We start from the raw sequence: 13,203 nt of genomic DNA on the forward strand, positions 1-13,203 counted from the left end.
ATCAGTCTATATAAGACCTTACACCACTCAGTTCACACGGGTGTGATTTTCTTATTCAGAGAGGTACATTCAACACTGTGGACGGAGGTCATCCACAACACATTCTGTGTCGTTTTGACATTGCTTTCGTAGGACACGTCAACATTCGCTAAATGCACAAATTGGCCTTAATGATATTCATGTCACATAACTGTCCATCACCTCAGTCATGGTCTCGTCTGTGTGTTTAATCAAGTCATTATAACGATCAGTAATTAGTTATCACCCTCATTATGGATTTGAGTGTAAGTGCAGATTGTTTATTTTTTACCATTGAGCTAATTAATAGAGATTGTCTGCTTGGTCATGGGATAAATTGAATCATGACCAACAGGTAGACTCTCAGAGTTAAGGGGGTCCTTGGAAATAAACCATTTGAGACCCCTAGTAGTAGTGAACTCCAAATATGCCATAGTGTAAATAAGTGTCATACATATTCAGAAGACTTGACATTCAGTAATTGGGTCTATGTTCAAAATAAAATTATAATGTTGTGTAAAACAGAAAATCAGATATGTGCCACGGACAAGACCAAGTCTTTGCCACGGACACACGTGTCCCTGTGTGGACACACTGATGACTCCTGCTCCAGATGGTAATAGCTTTGTGCAAACATATTCTCGGGCTGTCCCCTCATAGTTAAATCAATTAGTCGGTCAGTTTGGTCTTAGTTGACAACCGCTTTGCTAGTTTTTTATGCTCCCCCTCCCATGCACATCTCGTGTAAAAAACATAACCCATGCATTTCCAAAACTTTCAATAGCAGCCGTTGTGAAATTGCATTTGGGATGTTCGATTCTCAACTTCAGGAAGGTTAACTTTGTATGCAGAAAACTATGTATTAACATATTCCTATGACTATTAGACGACTAACAATTCCAGTCGAGGACAGCCCTAGTATGTTCAAACATACTAGTATTATTTGCAGCAATGCAGTAAGGCGCCCCTCCAAAAAAGCCGAATTGACTGACTTCTAATGTAAGCCAAGATGCATTAGCACCCCTTGAGCTGAGAAGTTTGGGAACCACTGTGGTGTACAAACACAATACACAACACCACAATAGCCCACTAGATTTCTTAATCTTTAAGTGATTTCTAAGCCTATTGTGTTACAGTACACTACTACACTGAACACAGTGACTCACTTTACGTAGCTTCTTCCCTCTGTGACAGAGCTTAAAGACCAAATATCACGTTGCCTAGAGACCAAACGTCAACAATCCCTTGTGTGTTATGTGTGTGCGTGCGTGCGTGTGCTGACTGACTGGCTGACTTAACAAGCTCTAACATTTCCATTCGGAACAGGGATAATCCGCCTTCCTGGGTTTTATTTACACTGCTCTTCACTTCTGTTTCGTCTCTTCATGTATAATTCATAGAGAGAGAGAGAGAGAGAGAGAGAGAGAGAGAGAGAGAGAGAGAGAGAGAGAGAGAGAGAGAGCGAGAGAGAGAGAGAGAGCGCGAGAGAGAGAGAGAGAGAGAGTCCACCCGTCAGTGGCTGATTGAATGTATTGTATTTGTACCTAGAATTTTGTCCTCAAAACTGCTTTTCTTTCTAGGCCTACTGCATCCAAAGGTAAGTGAGCGTGACTTGCATGTCTACACAGTGAAAACCTCTGTGTTAATGTAACTGACTTACAAATGGATAAATTAACATCGAGGGCTGGCTTTATTATTTAAGATTGTAGGCTGTAGACAACTATTTATTTTGCTGTTATCATGCTTAGGAATGTTATTCACGTGTTAAAATTATGTCACTAGAACTTTAAACAGCGAATGTACTGTAGGCCTATGTGAGAAATATATTTTGGGTGCGCTGGTTTATTATGACTTGACAACCTTATACAATATGAATATACTTGATCGCAACCCTATTAAGAACATAATCATTTAGTCGATTACACAGTATTATTGTGCCAAATCTGTTTACTTAAGTTATACCCAAGTTACTGCAAGTAAGTAAGTCGTTTCTGGAATAAATCCATGCATTCTATAAAGGTAAATAACATGTTTAACCCTAGACATATTTTTGTCACACCATAAAAACAAACATATTTCTCATCAAAATATATTTAAGTACAGCAATACATGGCAACTTGAGGTACTTTTCTTTAATATTTCATCATGACCTTTCACAAAAAAACTAAAAATAGATATCATGGGGAGGCCCTATCATAGGGGGGGGGGGGGAATCGGTGAAAGACATGCATATTAATATTATTTAAAAGATCACACCCGTGTGAAGTGAGGGGCGCTCTTATCATCTTTGTTTAAGCAACGGGTGCTAATGTTTGTTTAAGTCCTCAAAACAAACATTAGATTTCTCTTTATTGTCTATGGCTTTGGCATGCTGCTAGTCCTACATACTTACACCTAGAAACCCCATTCAAACCTATTTAGGTTCATCTTACAGTGGACATGTTTGCCTGAAAGGGAATCTTTGAAATGTTTCATAGTTTTAGAAATATAGTGCTTTCAAATTTGAGAAATGTATAATGGGGCTCAATGGCAGCTCTATGGCATGTCAAAAAATCACTTTCACCTAGAAACACATTTTATAATTCAGCTTACTGTGGAGACAAATGCTGGAACTTTTTACTTTGAAATGATTTGTAGTTTCTGAGTTATTTAACTTAAACGCCCAATGCATTCTCAATGGCAATAGCACAAACTTTGGCATGCTACTAGTCCTACATCAGGGGTGCACACACATTTATGACGTGAGATCTACTTTCAAAATGACCAGCTCAACAAGATCTACCCACTGAAAAAATAAGTATACCATTGCAGAAAATAGTTTAAATATATAATGTACCTGGGGGGGCTTTGGAATAGGGAGGGGGGAGAAATTATGACAGGGAGTTTCTGCTGTCAAAATATGTCCCCCCCGTATTTAACTTAAACGCCCAATGCATTCTCAATGGCAATAGCACAAACTTTGGCATGCTGCTAGTCCTATACTTACACCTAGAAACCCCATTCAAACCTATTTAGGTTCATCTTACGGTGGACATGTTTGCCTGCTTTCAAATTTGAGAAATGTATAATGAGGCTCAATGGCAGCTCTATGGCACGTCAAAAAGAATCACTTTCACCGTCCTAGAAACTCCATTCATACATTTTATAATTCAGCTTACTGTGGAGACAAATGCTGGAACTTTTTACTTTGAAATGATTTGTAGTTTTTGAGTTATTTAACTTAACGTTGAAAAACAGACCCTCAAAAATATATACAAAATAAAATAAAAATCACACCCATGAGAAGTGAGGGGCGCTAATATATTAAAGTCTAAATCATGTTAATTAGGTGATATAATGGTGATGTAAAACAAACGGTGCAAACACAAACATTAAACGACATTCCCTTCATTGTCAATGCGTTTACAAAACAAACATTGAACTAAAGACAAACATTAAACCTGTGTATAGGAGGGGCTAGCGCCCCTCAAAAATAAATGGAGCTGGGAACTTCTCCTTTGGTCCATCCATTCCTGGGATATGTGAGAATGGTCCAGAATGTTTAGTATTCTAGCTAGGGCTAAGATAGCCCTTATCTCCTGGATGTCCTAGTGTTTAATGATGTCACACATAGTTCCTTTGTCACAGTGGATATCACTTAAACCATGGTGGAACAAGTTCTAACCAGATCTTACGAATACGAGACTGCTCGCCCTGGGCGTACAGCCGGCGGAACAGCGCGGCCTGGTATTCCTAAAGTAATCCAAGTAAATGATGCTTAAACGGTTAAACCTAACCTTATTCCTAACCTCAACCTCAGTAAAACGATGCCTAAACCTAACCCTATTCTTAAACTTAACCCCAGTAAAACTATGCCTAACCCTAAACTTATTTCTAACCTTATTCTCAGTAAAACAAAATAAAGAATACAAGAACCGCCGCACCGAGCTGTCGGCGTCAGGTCGGCGAAAAAAAGCTGGGGCGAGTTGGAAAAGGGGCGAGCGGTCCTGTTACCGATCTCACTAACCAGTAACCAAAGACCATGACAAAGAACTGACAGGCATTAGGCCCCAAGCTTTAGAGCTGTTGATCCCAGCTCTTGGGACCGTGACCACTCCAACTCTTGCTCCTCTATTCTCCCAAATAATTGATTGTGCTCAGCTGGTGTCCCAGTTCTTAATAAGTCACCGATTAGACACATAATGAACACCAGCAGTGTTGTGTGTGTGTCCTCGAGGACCCACTGACCGGCCTACAGGTTAGACGCTTATATCCAACGGACCAATAGTGTAAAATAAATGTATGCTCTGTCTGCTCTTTCTTCACTATCAAGCCCAAGGCACTTAACCACACAAGTATGGTGGTATAGAGGGAGGGGGGTCCCCAGAGGACCCCAGTCAACAAAATATATACTGTAGGCTAGTAGTTATTGAACCCTTAATTTCATCATTTCTAACTGGACAAATGTAGCAAAAGGGCAGCACCGAAGTAAGACCATACACGCTCAGCCAATATTTCAGCAAAGTTTGCAACACTTAATAAAACCCTTTTGTGAAATGCTGTTGTTCCACTTCCAACCCCTGACAGCAACATGGCCAAAGGGAAGAAGAAGAAAACAGTGGAGTCTAAAGGGAAGAAGATGACCCTGAAGATGGCCAAAAGCTGCCTGAAGTCTCTGGCGGACGGCTCCAGGTGTCTGGACCTCAGTAACCAGGGCCTCTCCACCGTGCCAAAGTGCATCGTGAAGCTGTGTGATGTGGAGGAGCTGGACCTGAGCAGGAACGTGCTCCAGAAGCTCCCAGATTTCATAGACAGGTTCGCCAACCTCCGCTCCCTGGATCTGCACAGCAACCATGTGAGTTGTTTTAGGAGGGGGGTTGTGGGTAGAACAACAGTTGATAGGATAATAGTCGATAATCAATGATGGAATTAATAAAAGAATCGACTGATCCCTATTTTTGGCATGTCATTATCAGGGCTCATCAATATGTCCGTAAACGGACAAAGTCTGACAGTGTACAAATAGACCCAAATAGCAAATAATAATATAGACACCCAAACACACAAAGTTCACATGTTGGAGCGGTTGTCACCGCTCAAAATAAGTCAAATTTGCAAATCTACAAGCTCATCATTTTTTTTATTTATTTGTATGTAAATTGTTAAAAGGATCATTGGCTATTATATGACTTAATACCTATACAGTAAGTGCCTTCAATAACTAAAATTAAAATCCCTTTAAATATTATATAAACTTTATTACAGGCTCGTGGCCCACAAGGTAAGACAGTACATCACAAATAGAGAATAAAAATAAATAAAAAATACAGTACATTTACCCCGCCCCACAGGTTACTACTCTAGGTGAGGCACTCATGCCAGTGTCCTCTGATGGTAGAAGTGTACCTTACAGAACTACGGCCTGGGTCTGTCATCTGACCAATGAGTCCATTCAGTGAGCGATCCAGCCTGCTCATGAATTTGAATGTCAGGTTCCTCAACAGAGCCATGAATGTAGTGAGACCCAATGAACAGAAAAGCCCACTGGCTCTAGTGCTCCTGGGTTTTTTTAACAGGATTCGAAGACAGTCATTATAGGCTACTTGCAGCTTGCGTAGACTCTCCTTCTTATACTTCACCCACAGTGGAGCTGTGTAGAGAGGGGTGCAATAAGCTCTAAAGAGGTTTACCTTAACATCCGTAGTACAATGGTGAAATTTACGGACCAACATGTTGGCTTGTACATATAGCATTCTCCTCTGTCTAAACATGTCCTCATCATCCTCTAAGGTATCTGTTATGATATGCCCAAGATATTTTGTAATCTTGGACACGCCCATAATTTGACCAGACAGATGAAAGGCAGGAAACTTAAGTTCCAGATCTTCTTTAGTTCTACATATCAGTACCATGCTCTTCTTAGCATTATAAAGAATATCAAAGTCAATACCATAATTTGTACATACATTGAGTAGCTGTTGGAACCCACTGCTACTAGGAGAAATTATAGCAAGGTCATCTGCGTACATAAAATGATTAATCAGGCTATCACCAATCATACAACCTGTTCTGCACCCCTCCAGCTGCATTGACAGGCCGTCCATATATAAATTGAAGAGGGCTGGGGATAAAATCTACCTGGTGAAGGACATATTGTATTTATTTCATCTTTTACGCAAGGGTGACAACGCCCGTCGCAATGGGGTGTGCATGATCGGCCTTTTTCAAAAAATAAAATAAAAACATATTTAAAATATTGATTTGATACTCACATTAACCAAGAAGTATTTAGTTATTTTTTAGTTAGCACATGCATTCCATACATTCCCCCTAGGGCTGGATCACACATGGATAAATGGCGTCATCAACTTGCGACAGGTGTTGTCCACCTTGAGAAAAGATTAACTATTTCTCAAATAAATTAGGTTATTTACTGTAGTTTTAATCAGTTATAGAAGGAAAGTATGTATTAAGGCATGAGGCTTAATAGCCAGGGATTCCTTTAAACTGTGGTATTATCAAATGCATATTAGACTACATTCACTGTAGGGTTAGAAACATGCATGTGTTTAATTCAGTCTGACAGAAGAAGGAATAAATTCCCGCAGAGACATGGATTAACACCAAGCCTCCAGAGTACCTGACCAATGTTGAACTGGTCAAAGCAGAGCTGGAACTGCTTAAAATCAGCCCTCAACGGCTTCTGACATACATATGGGGAGGGGATGTGATTGCAAGAGATCGAAAATAATGCAGAAGTAGAGCGTTCTTCCGGGTCCTTCAAAAGCCACAGAGCAACTTCCATTGAAATGAGCAGTGGGGGTGGGGCTGACCGGTCTCTAGATTATAATATATCATTTATGATTTTAACGCCCAATCTTTGCATGTATGTCTCTCCTTTCCTCAGCTGGAGCACATCCCAGAGTCCATCGGCCGTCTCCAGAGCCTGGTGTCTCTGAACCTGTGCAACAACTGGCTGACCAGCGGCTCTCTCCCCAGCGAGCTGGGCCTCCTGCGCAAGCTCCGCCAGCTCAACCTGGGCCTCAACCGCATCCAGCTGGTCCCGTCCTCCTTCGCCGCCCTGAAGGAGCTGCGGCACGTCGGCCTCTTCGACAACCATCTGACGCGCTACCCGGACCACCTGCGGAACCTGCCGCGCCTGGAGCGCCTGAACCTGGACAACAACCCGATCACGGTGGCGGAGCGCGGGCCCCGCGACGCGGACGCCATCCGCAGGGTGGAGAGCCTCTACCTGGTGAAGGACAGCTGCCTCTGCGAGGAATGCCTGCAGAAGGTGCAGACGGAGAGGCAGAGGCTGGAGAGCAGGGGGAACGGCGAGCCGGTGTCGTCCAGGTCCAGGGTGACATTTGCTGGGCTGGTGTCGCCCAACTCGGTGGCCCAGCTGGACCAAGAGATGTGGAGATAAAAATTAAGGATGCATTCCCTTTTTATTTATTTTTTTTTCATTTGAGACTCAAAAGAGACATTTGGTGCCTCCACCATACCATTAGTCCGACATACGGTACATGACATACATGTGGCCGGTTAAGACACATATGTGGCCGGTTAAGACTCACCCGTGGCTTTCGCGTGCGGTTATAGGTTATAGTCCAGTAATAATGTAATTTGACCTCTAACTAATTGCAAAAAAACAAACTCAACTGATTTTGCATCTTCAATATATCCTGAATAACAGAAAGAAAGTTGCCTGGAATTGTCTGAGGGGAAAGTGTTGAAAATGGCCTGTACAGTATGGCCACCATTGACATCCTATTATAAGGCAATATTTTCTAAATTTCCTTATGCTTTAAGTAGCATGTGACATATCAAACTAGGTTGTTGTCATGATGCTGAAGCCATTCCAAGCATTAGTTTTGCATAAAAACACTCATTGGGCAAAATTTGGCCATAGCAACTTGCCAAAATGTAATGAGGTCAGCACTTTTGGGCAAGTTGCTATGGCCAGATTTAGCCCAATGAGTGTTTTTATGCAAAACTAATGCTTGGAATGGATTCAGCATCATGAAAACCCCCTAGTTTGATATGTCACATGCTACTTAAAGCATAAGGACATTTAGAAAATTTTACCTTATAATAGGATGTCAATGGTGGCCACACTGTAGAGGCTATTTTCAACCCTTTCCCCTCAGACAATTCCAGGCAACTTTTTTTTCTGTTATTCAGGATATATTGAAGATGCAAAATCAGCTGAGTTCGTTTTTTTTGCAATTAGTTAGAGGTTGATCCTGTATTTTCCATAGATTTCCTGTACTATTAGGGTTTAGGGTAGGCATGCAGGGTGTCGAACTATTGTGTGTCGGACCAAATATAATCGTTGCTGTCAGGAGGAAACCTCCTAACTAAACTTTTGCATAAATCAGTGCTATTGAACACCCTGTGTGTTGTTTTGAAAATATTGAACAAATGGAAAGTAGTAAAAAGTGCTTTGGACAAAACCACTTAACTCAATTGGACCCTCAACTCCACCACCTCTCCCCCTCTCATGGAAGTCATTGACAATATAGAAAGTCACAACACCAACTTTGATGAAAGCAGTATTGCTTTGTTTTCAAAATATACGGTTTTCTTAAATTCCTGAAAAATGTATATTTTTAATTTCCTGAAACATTTTGGAGTTGGGTTTCCTCCCGACAGCAGAGATATGCACCTACTGTAACACCTGTATGGAACTGAAATGCATGATGAATGAAACACTTAACCCGTTAAGACGGGTTAAGTGTTCAAAAAGATTCCACACTGTGAGCTTGTATGTAGATCTGCTATTTTTGAATAGCCAACGCTAAAATCTAAAATGGCATTGTTTTCCCAGTTTTAATGGGCTTTTTTTCCAGATAGTGAAAATAGACGCTACGCACTCACAACACTCTCCATCTCATGATGTGATAAGTTGTGAACTTGTAGATCTGCTAATTCCATTTTTTTCTTTTACGATTATTTTTCTCACGTTGTCACGTGTTGTGAGCCAGGAGAGGATCACCACACAAGATATTGGGAGAGTCAGCATGGAATATTTGTTTTATGAATACATGACCGATGTTATTTTAATGAACTTGTAGTTTTTATTTTATCGCTGAATCTGAGTCATGACCTGTGTGGTGCCATCCAGTAGTCCTAGTAATTTTCTCTCACTCTTCAATGTTCTTCTATCCATCTAAAAAAAATAAAGAATAAAACTAAAGGTCTACCTAATGTACCATACTGAAATGTGGTAATAATAAAAATAATAATAATAAAATAATAATTTAGTGATGGTTTGAACACAAGCACAATATTAGTCATCAAGCAATTTTAAAATACACTCACTGGCAACATTATTTTTTTTCTAAGTAGGCCTAACTCAACGACGCTTTACATGTGTGGGGGCCAGGGGAAAGAACAATAACAACTTTATTAGGAATTAAAAGCAGAAAAAACACTAAAAGTTCAATTCAAGTCAACTTGAACTCCTGAACCAGTGGGTTTTACTGCACCATCTGCTGTCCATTTTGTATTATGCAATATAGTGTACGCAAGCTCTCTTCTCCTGCACAGTACAAACACATGTTATGTTGGTCTTCCTGTAAGTATACTTACAGTATAATAGATACATGAAACATGAAAGTCAATAAAACAAATCTGTACAATTTAGGCATTTGGATCCTCTTAATCCAGAGCGATTTACAGTAAGCGATTAAGGAACACACATTGGTAATACGCCATATGCATAGAAATAGTGATCTAGGTGAACAAAGAACCTATCCTCAATCTAAACAGTACAACACCAAGAAAAAAATCAATAATGTGTACATTGAGACGATACACATACACACTATAGGATGACATGTGGTCTAGTTCTACCTGTCTGTCTACTCTATAACATGCTATCTAAGTACGATTTAGACTTATTTAGACTTTAGACGTATTATAATAACGTACCGGTATTATAATAGGAGCCAACCAATCATATCAACGATCGACAGGTACTACCCGGAAGAGCACACGCTCTACAGTAGAGGGACGTGCAACAGGCCAACAGCTCGTGCACCAAGGCCCGCCCCCGCTCAATCATGATTGGAGGAAGGCCCCTCTCATCCTGATTGGATGAAGGCTGGGCCCTCTAGCCAAAAACAAAACCTAAGGTTTTTTGACCCCAGGGCCCTTTCTGAAACCAGTCCCTTGACTTGAAGTGCTCTCAGGAGGTTCCCTCGTCAGAAAGTGCCCCTCCAGCTGAAACAAGTTCCCTTGATTAGGGTGCTGGGTATACAAAACTGTTTGGAAATACACTCGCCCTCCTTGTGCAGAAACAGGAAACAGACACCATTCGTTGCCATGGTTACCATCACGCAATTGTGTTACGTGTTATTTTGTTTGTACAGTTATATTGCATTGCATCGTGTATGTTTGTGACATGTGGATTTCATTAATATGGAAAAAGGAAATACAGCGTGACTGTCAAAAATGACATGTCATATACATCCATGGTGTTTATAAATCATTGTGTTAAAAGTTGTTGTGTGGTTTCATAACTTTCATTTATAGTTTTTTCACGGTGGGGTAAATAAAGAGCCCTTGTGAACATCAGTTGGAGCATTGTCTATTCTGCATCAGATGACGATTGTTTAGGAGGAGTTTATTTATAATTTATTTGTGGTGGTTCTTACATTTGTAGGTCGCGGTTTCCATGCGGACACAGAGCAGGGCTGCACAAGGCAATCGAGTCTAGATCGGCACAGACTCGCTCTTGAGGGCTTTATAAGCCACTTCCACTCAAGGCTGCTTGGTTTCGGACGACACTTAATATGGCGCAGCCTCGCGTGAACGCGCATATCGAGGGCAAGTGTGTAGAGCGAGTGGCGAGGAGCTGGTTTCAGAAAGGGGGCAGAGGTTAACTTGGGACAGGGAGGAACTCCTTATATGGTCAGCACTCTATAGTAGGGATGATTATCAAAAGAAAACAAAAAAAGGTGATATTTGAATTAAGTGAAATCACCGAATATACCTTTAAGTAAAATTGTGATTTGATTATAATAAAACGTATTCCTTGGTTGTAAGAACTTATTTAATTTAAAGTAAGTGAATATATTTGCTTTGTAGATGGGTATATATTCCAAAGTTGAGAAAAACAAAAACACTTGACACAATCGTTTTTCTATCTATCTATGTCCGTTAATGTAGTGGTCACCAACAGTTGACCACCATTATGTCTTATATGTGAGTGAAGGACAAATAAACCTGATATCTGTGTTTGTGTCTGTCCTCTCGACCAAGTATGGAGTCACACACTGACATCATCAATATGATATCATCAGTATGGGACCACTCAATGACGTGTGACATCACCATGATCTAAATGTATCTATTTCTAGAGAAAGTGAAACAAGAACACATCACAGAAATATCATTCCACGTCGGCTACAGAACTCAATACTGACACAACCTGAACCGGCTCCCCACTCTGTCAGCGGAGTGGGAATTTAACAAGAACTAGGATTCAAAGTAAACTTCTGGTGGCATTTTACAGGAGGGATTGTTAAAACGACTTGACTGGTTGTAGATGGCTTCCGCTAAGCCTGTCTGCAGGAATGGTGGACACGTAAGGACATAAAGGAATGCTCCGTTTTCAAGACAATACAGCATCTTATGGACCTCCTCTTAAGATCTCGTGTGAGACGTTCAAACCGGAAAAAACAGCAGAACATGGATCCGAAGGAGAAAGTAAAGGAATCACTGACCGGGAAAAAACATCAGAACATGGATCCGAAGGAGAAAGTAAAGGAATCACTGACAATATTACAGGAGAAATTACAATTATTTAATGAAGTTAAAACAAGCTGTGACCAAGCAACAGAACACATTAAGGTCCAGACTCAGAACACAGAGAGGAAGATTAAGGAACTGTTTGAGAACCTTCATCAGTTTCTACAAGAGGAAGAGGAGGCTAGGATCACTGCACTGAGGGCGGAAGAGGATCAGAAGAGTCAGATGATGAAGGAGAAGATTGAAGGTCTGAGCAGAGAAATATCAACAATTTCAAACACAATCAGAGACATAGAGCAGGAGCTGAGAGCTGAAGACATCTCATCCCCGCAGAACTACAAGGAAAGAGTCCAGCTCACGCTGCAGGACCCACAGCCGGTCTCGGGAGCACTAATCGACGAGGTCAAACACCTGGGAAACCTGACCTTCAGAGTCTGGGAGAAGATGAAGGACATCGTCTCCTACACTCCCGTCATCCTGGACCCCAACACTGCCTGTGCAGAATACGTCCTGTCTGACGATCTGACCGGCTTGAGACGTGACGACGACGAACAGCTGGCGCTTCCCGACAACCCCGAGAGGTTTGACCAGTACGGCTACGTCCTGGGTTCCGAGGGCTTTAGCTCGGGGACTCACAGCTGGGATGTCGAGGTCGGCGATAACAGATGTTGGTCGGTAGGCGTGTTGGCAGAGTCTTTCCAGAGGAAGGGAGACGTAGGCGGCCAGTACTGGAGAATAGGTTTAGACGACGGTGAATACAGAGTAGCCTCTAGACCGCCGGGCTCCTCCACCGGGTCGGCCACGCTTCTCTCCGTGAAACACAAGCCCCGGAGGATCAGATTCCAGCTGGACTGGAAAAGAAAAAAACTGTCCATCTCCGATCCCGATGCCGACACGCACCTGCACACCTTCCCGCACACGTCCACCGACGTACTCTTTCCATTCTTGTACAATGGTGATGATACCGTTCCTCTGACGATGTTACCGAGGTAAACCCAGACAGCTGCTTCTGAACTCGTTGACTGCCTCGTTGACACTGTGGAAGCCAACCCAAGTTGAACAACTGCATTGCATTTACATAATTTAATATTTTACTCATTATAGTTGGTTGGAATTAGGTGATTTAGACTAGTTATGTTTTTATTTTCACGTCACAGCCTTGTTTAATTGTTGTGTTAATTGTAATGTTTTTGTTTTTTACTTCACAGCATCCGTCACACAAAGCTTGTAGCCTGTTGAACTCTATTCAACTAAACTTCACTCCTCTCAACTAAGCTGCATTTCCATCAGGCCTTACTGGTTCAGTTGGAATGTCAAGTTGATGTTGCAGTGCTGGGGTCTCCTCCATACTAAGGGACTCCATACATAACACATCTGTCTGTTGAAATAAATGGCAGGCCAAAGGTTGCAAATCAATCAGGGGGACAACAGAAACAAGGCCAATCAAAT

General features: G+C 41.6%; 2 protein-coding genes across 3 annotated transcripts; both read left to right on the forward strand.

The window, feature by feature from the left end:
• The first annotated feature begins 1,489 nt into the window (after nt 1–1,489).
• LOC306915326 (leucine-rich repeat-containing protein 18-like) lies at nt 1,490–7,576 on the forward strand. Of its 2 annotated transcripts, none has more exons than XM_079492628.1 (3): nt 1,490–1,615; nt 4,585–4,852; nt 6,905–7,576. In XM_079492628.1, exons 2-3 carry the CDS (start codon nt 4,589–4,591, stop codon nt 7,421–7,423), a joined length of 783 nt encoding a protein of 260 aa, XP_079348754.1. In that variant the 5' UTR covers nt 1,490–1,615; nt 4,585–4,588; the 3' UTR covers nt 7,424–7,576. The 2 variants fall into 2 exon arrangements, with proteins under 2 accessions (XP_079348754.1, XP_079348753.1); XM_079492627.1 differs by lacking the exon at nt 1,490–1,615 and adding an exon at nt 4,226–4,255.
• Nucleotides 7,577–11,748: 4,172 nt separating this feature from the next.
• LOC306915088 (E3 ubiquitin-protein ligase TRIM35-like) lies at nt 11,749–12,747 on the forward strand (the record flags this gene model as incomplete). The annotated part of the gene is made up of 1 exon (XM_079492333.1): nt 11,749–12,747. The coding sequence occupies one exon, from the start codon at nt 11,749–11,751 to the stop codon at nt 12,745–12,747; it is 999 nt and encodes a 332-aa protein (XP_079348459.1).
• Between the last annotated feature and the right edge of the window lie 456 nt (nt 12,748–13,203).

The sequence above is a fragment of the Electrona antarctica genome, assembly GCF_951216825.1.
Source record: "Electrona antarctica genome assembly, chromosome: 22".
Lineage (NCBI taxonomy): Eukaryota > Metazoa > Chordata > Actinopteri > Myctophiformes > Myctophidae > Electrona > Electrona antarctica.

Bases quoted from the DNA above. Each gene is read 5' to 3' on its own strand.
- LOC306915326 (XM_079492628.1), top strand. From the start codon at position 4,589: ATGGCCAAAGGGAAGAAGAAGAAAACAGTGGAGTCTAAAGGGAAGAAG. The intron at 4,853-6,904 runs GTGAGTTGTTTT...TCCTTTCCTCAG, and splicing joins TGGATCTGCACAGCAACCAT to CTGGAGCACATCCCAGAGTC.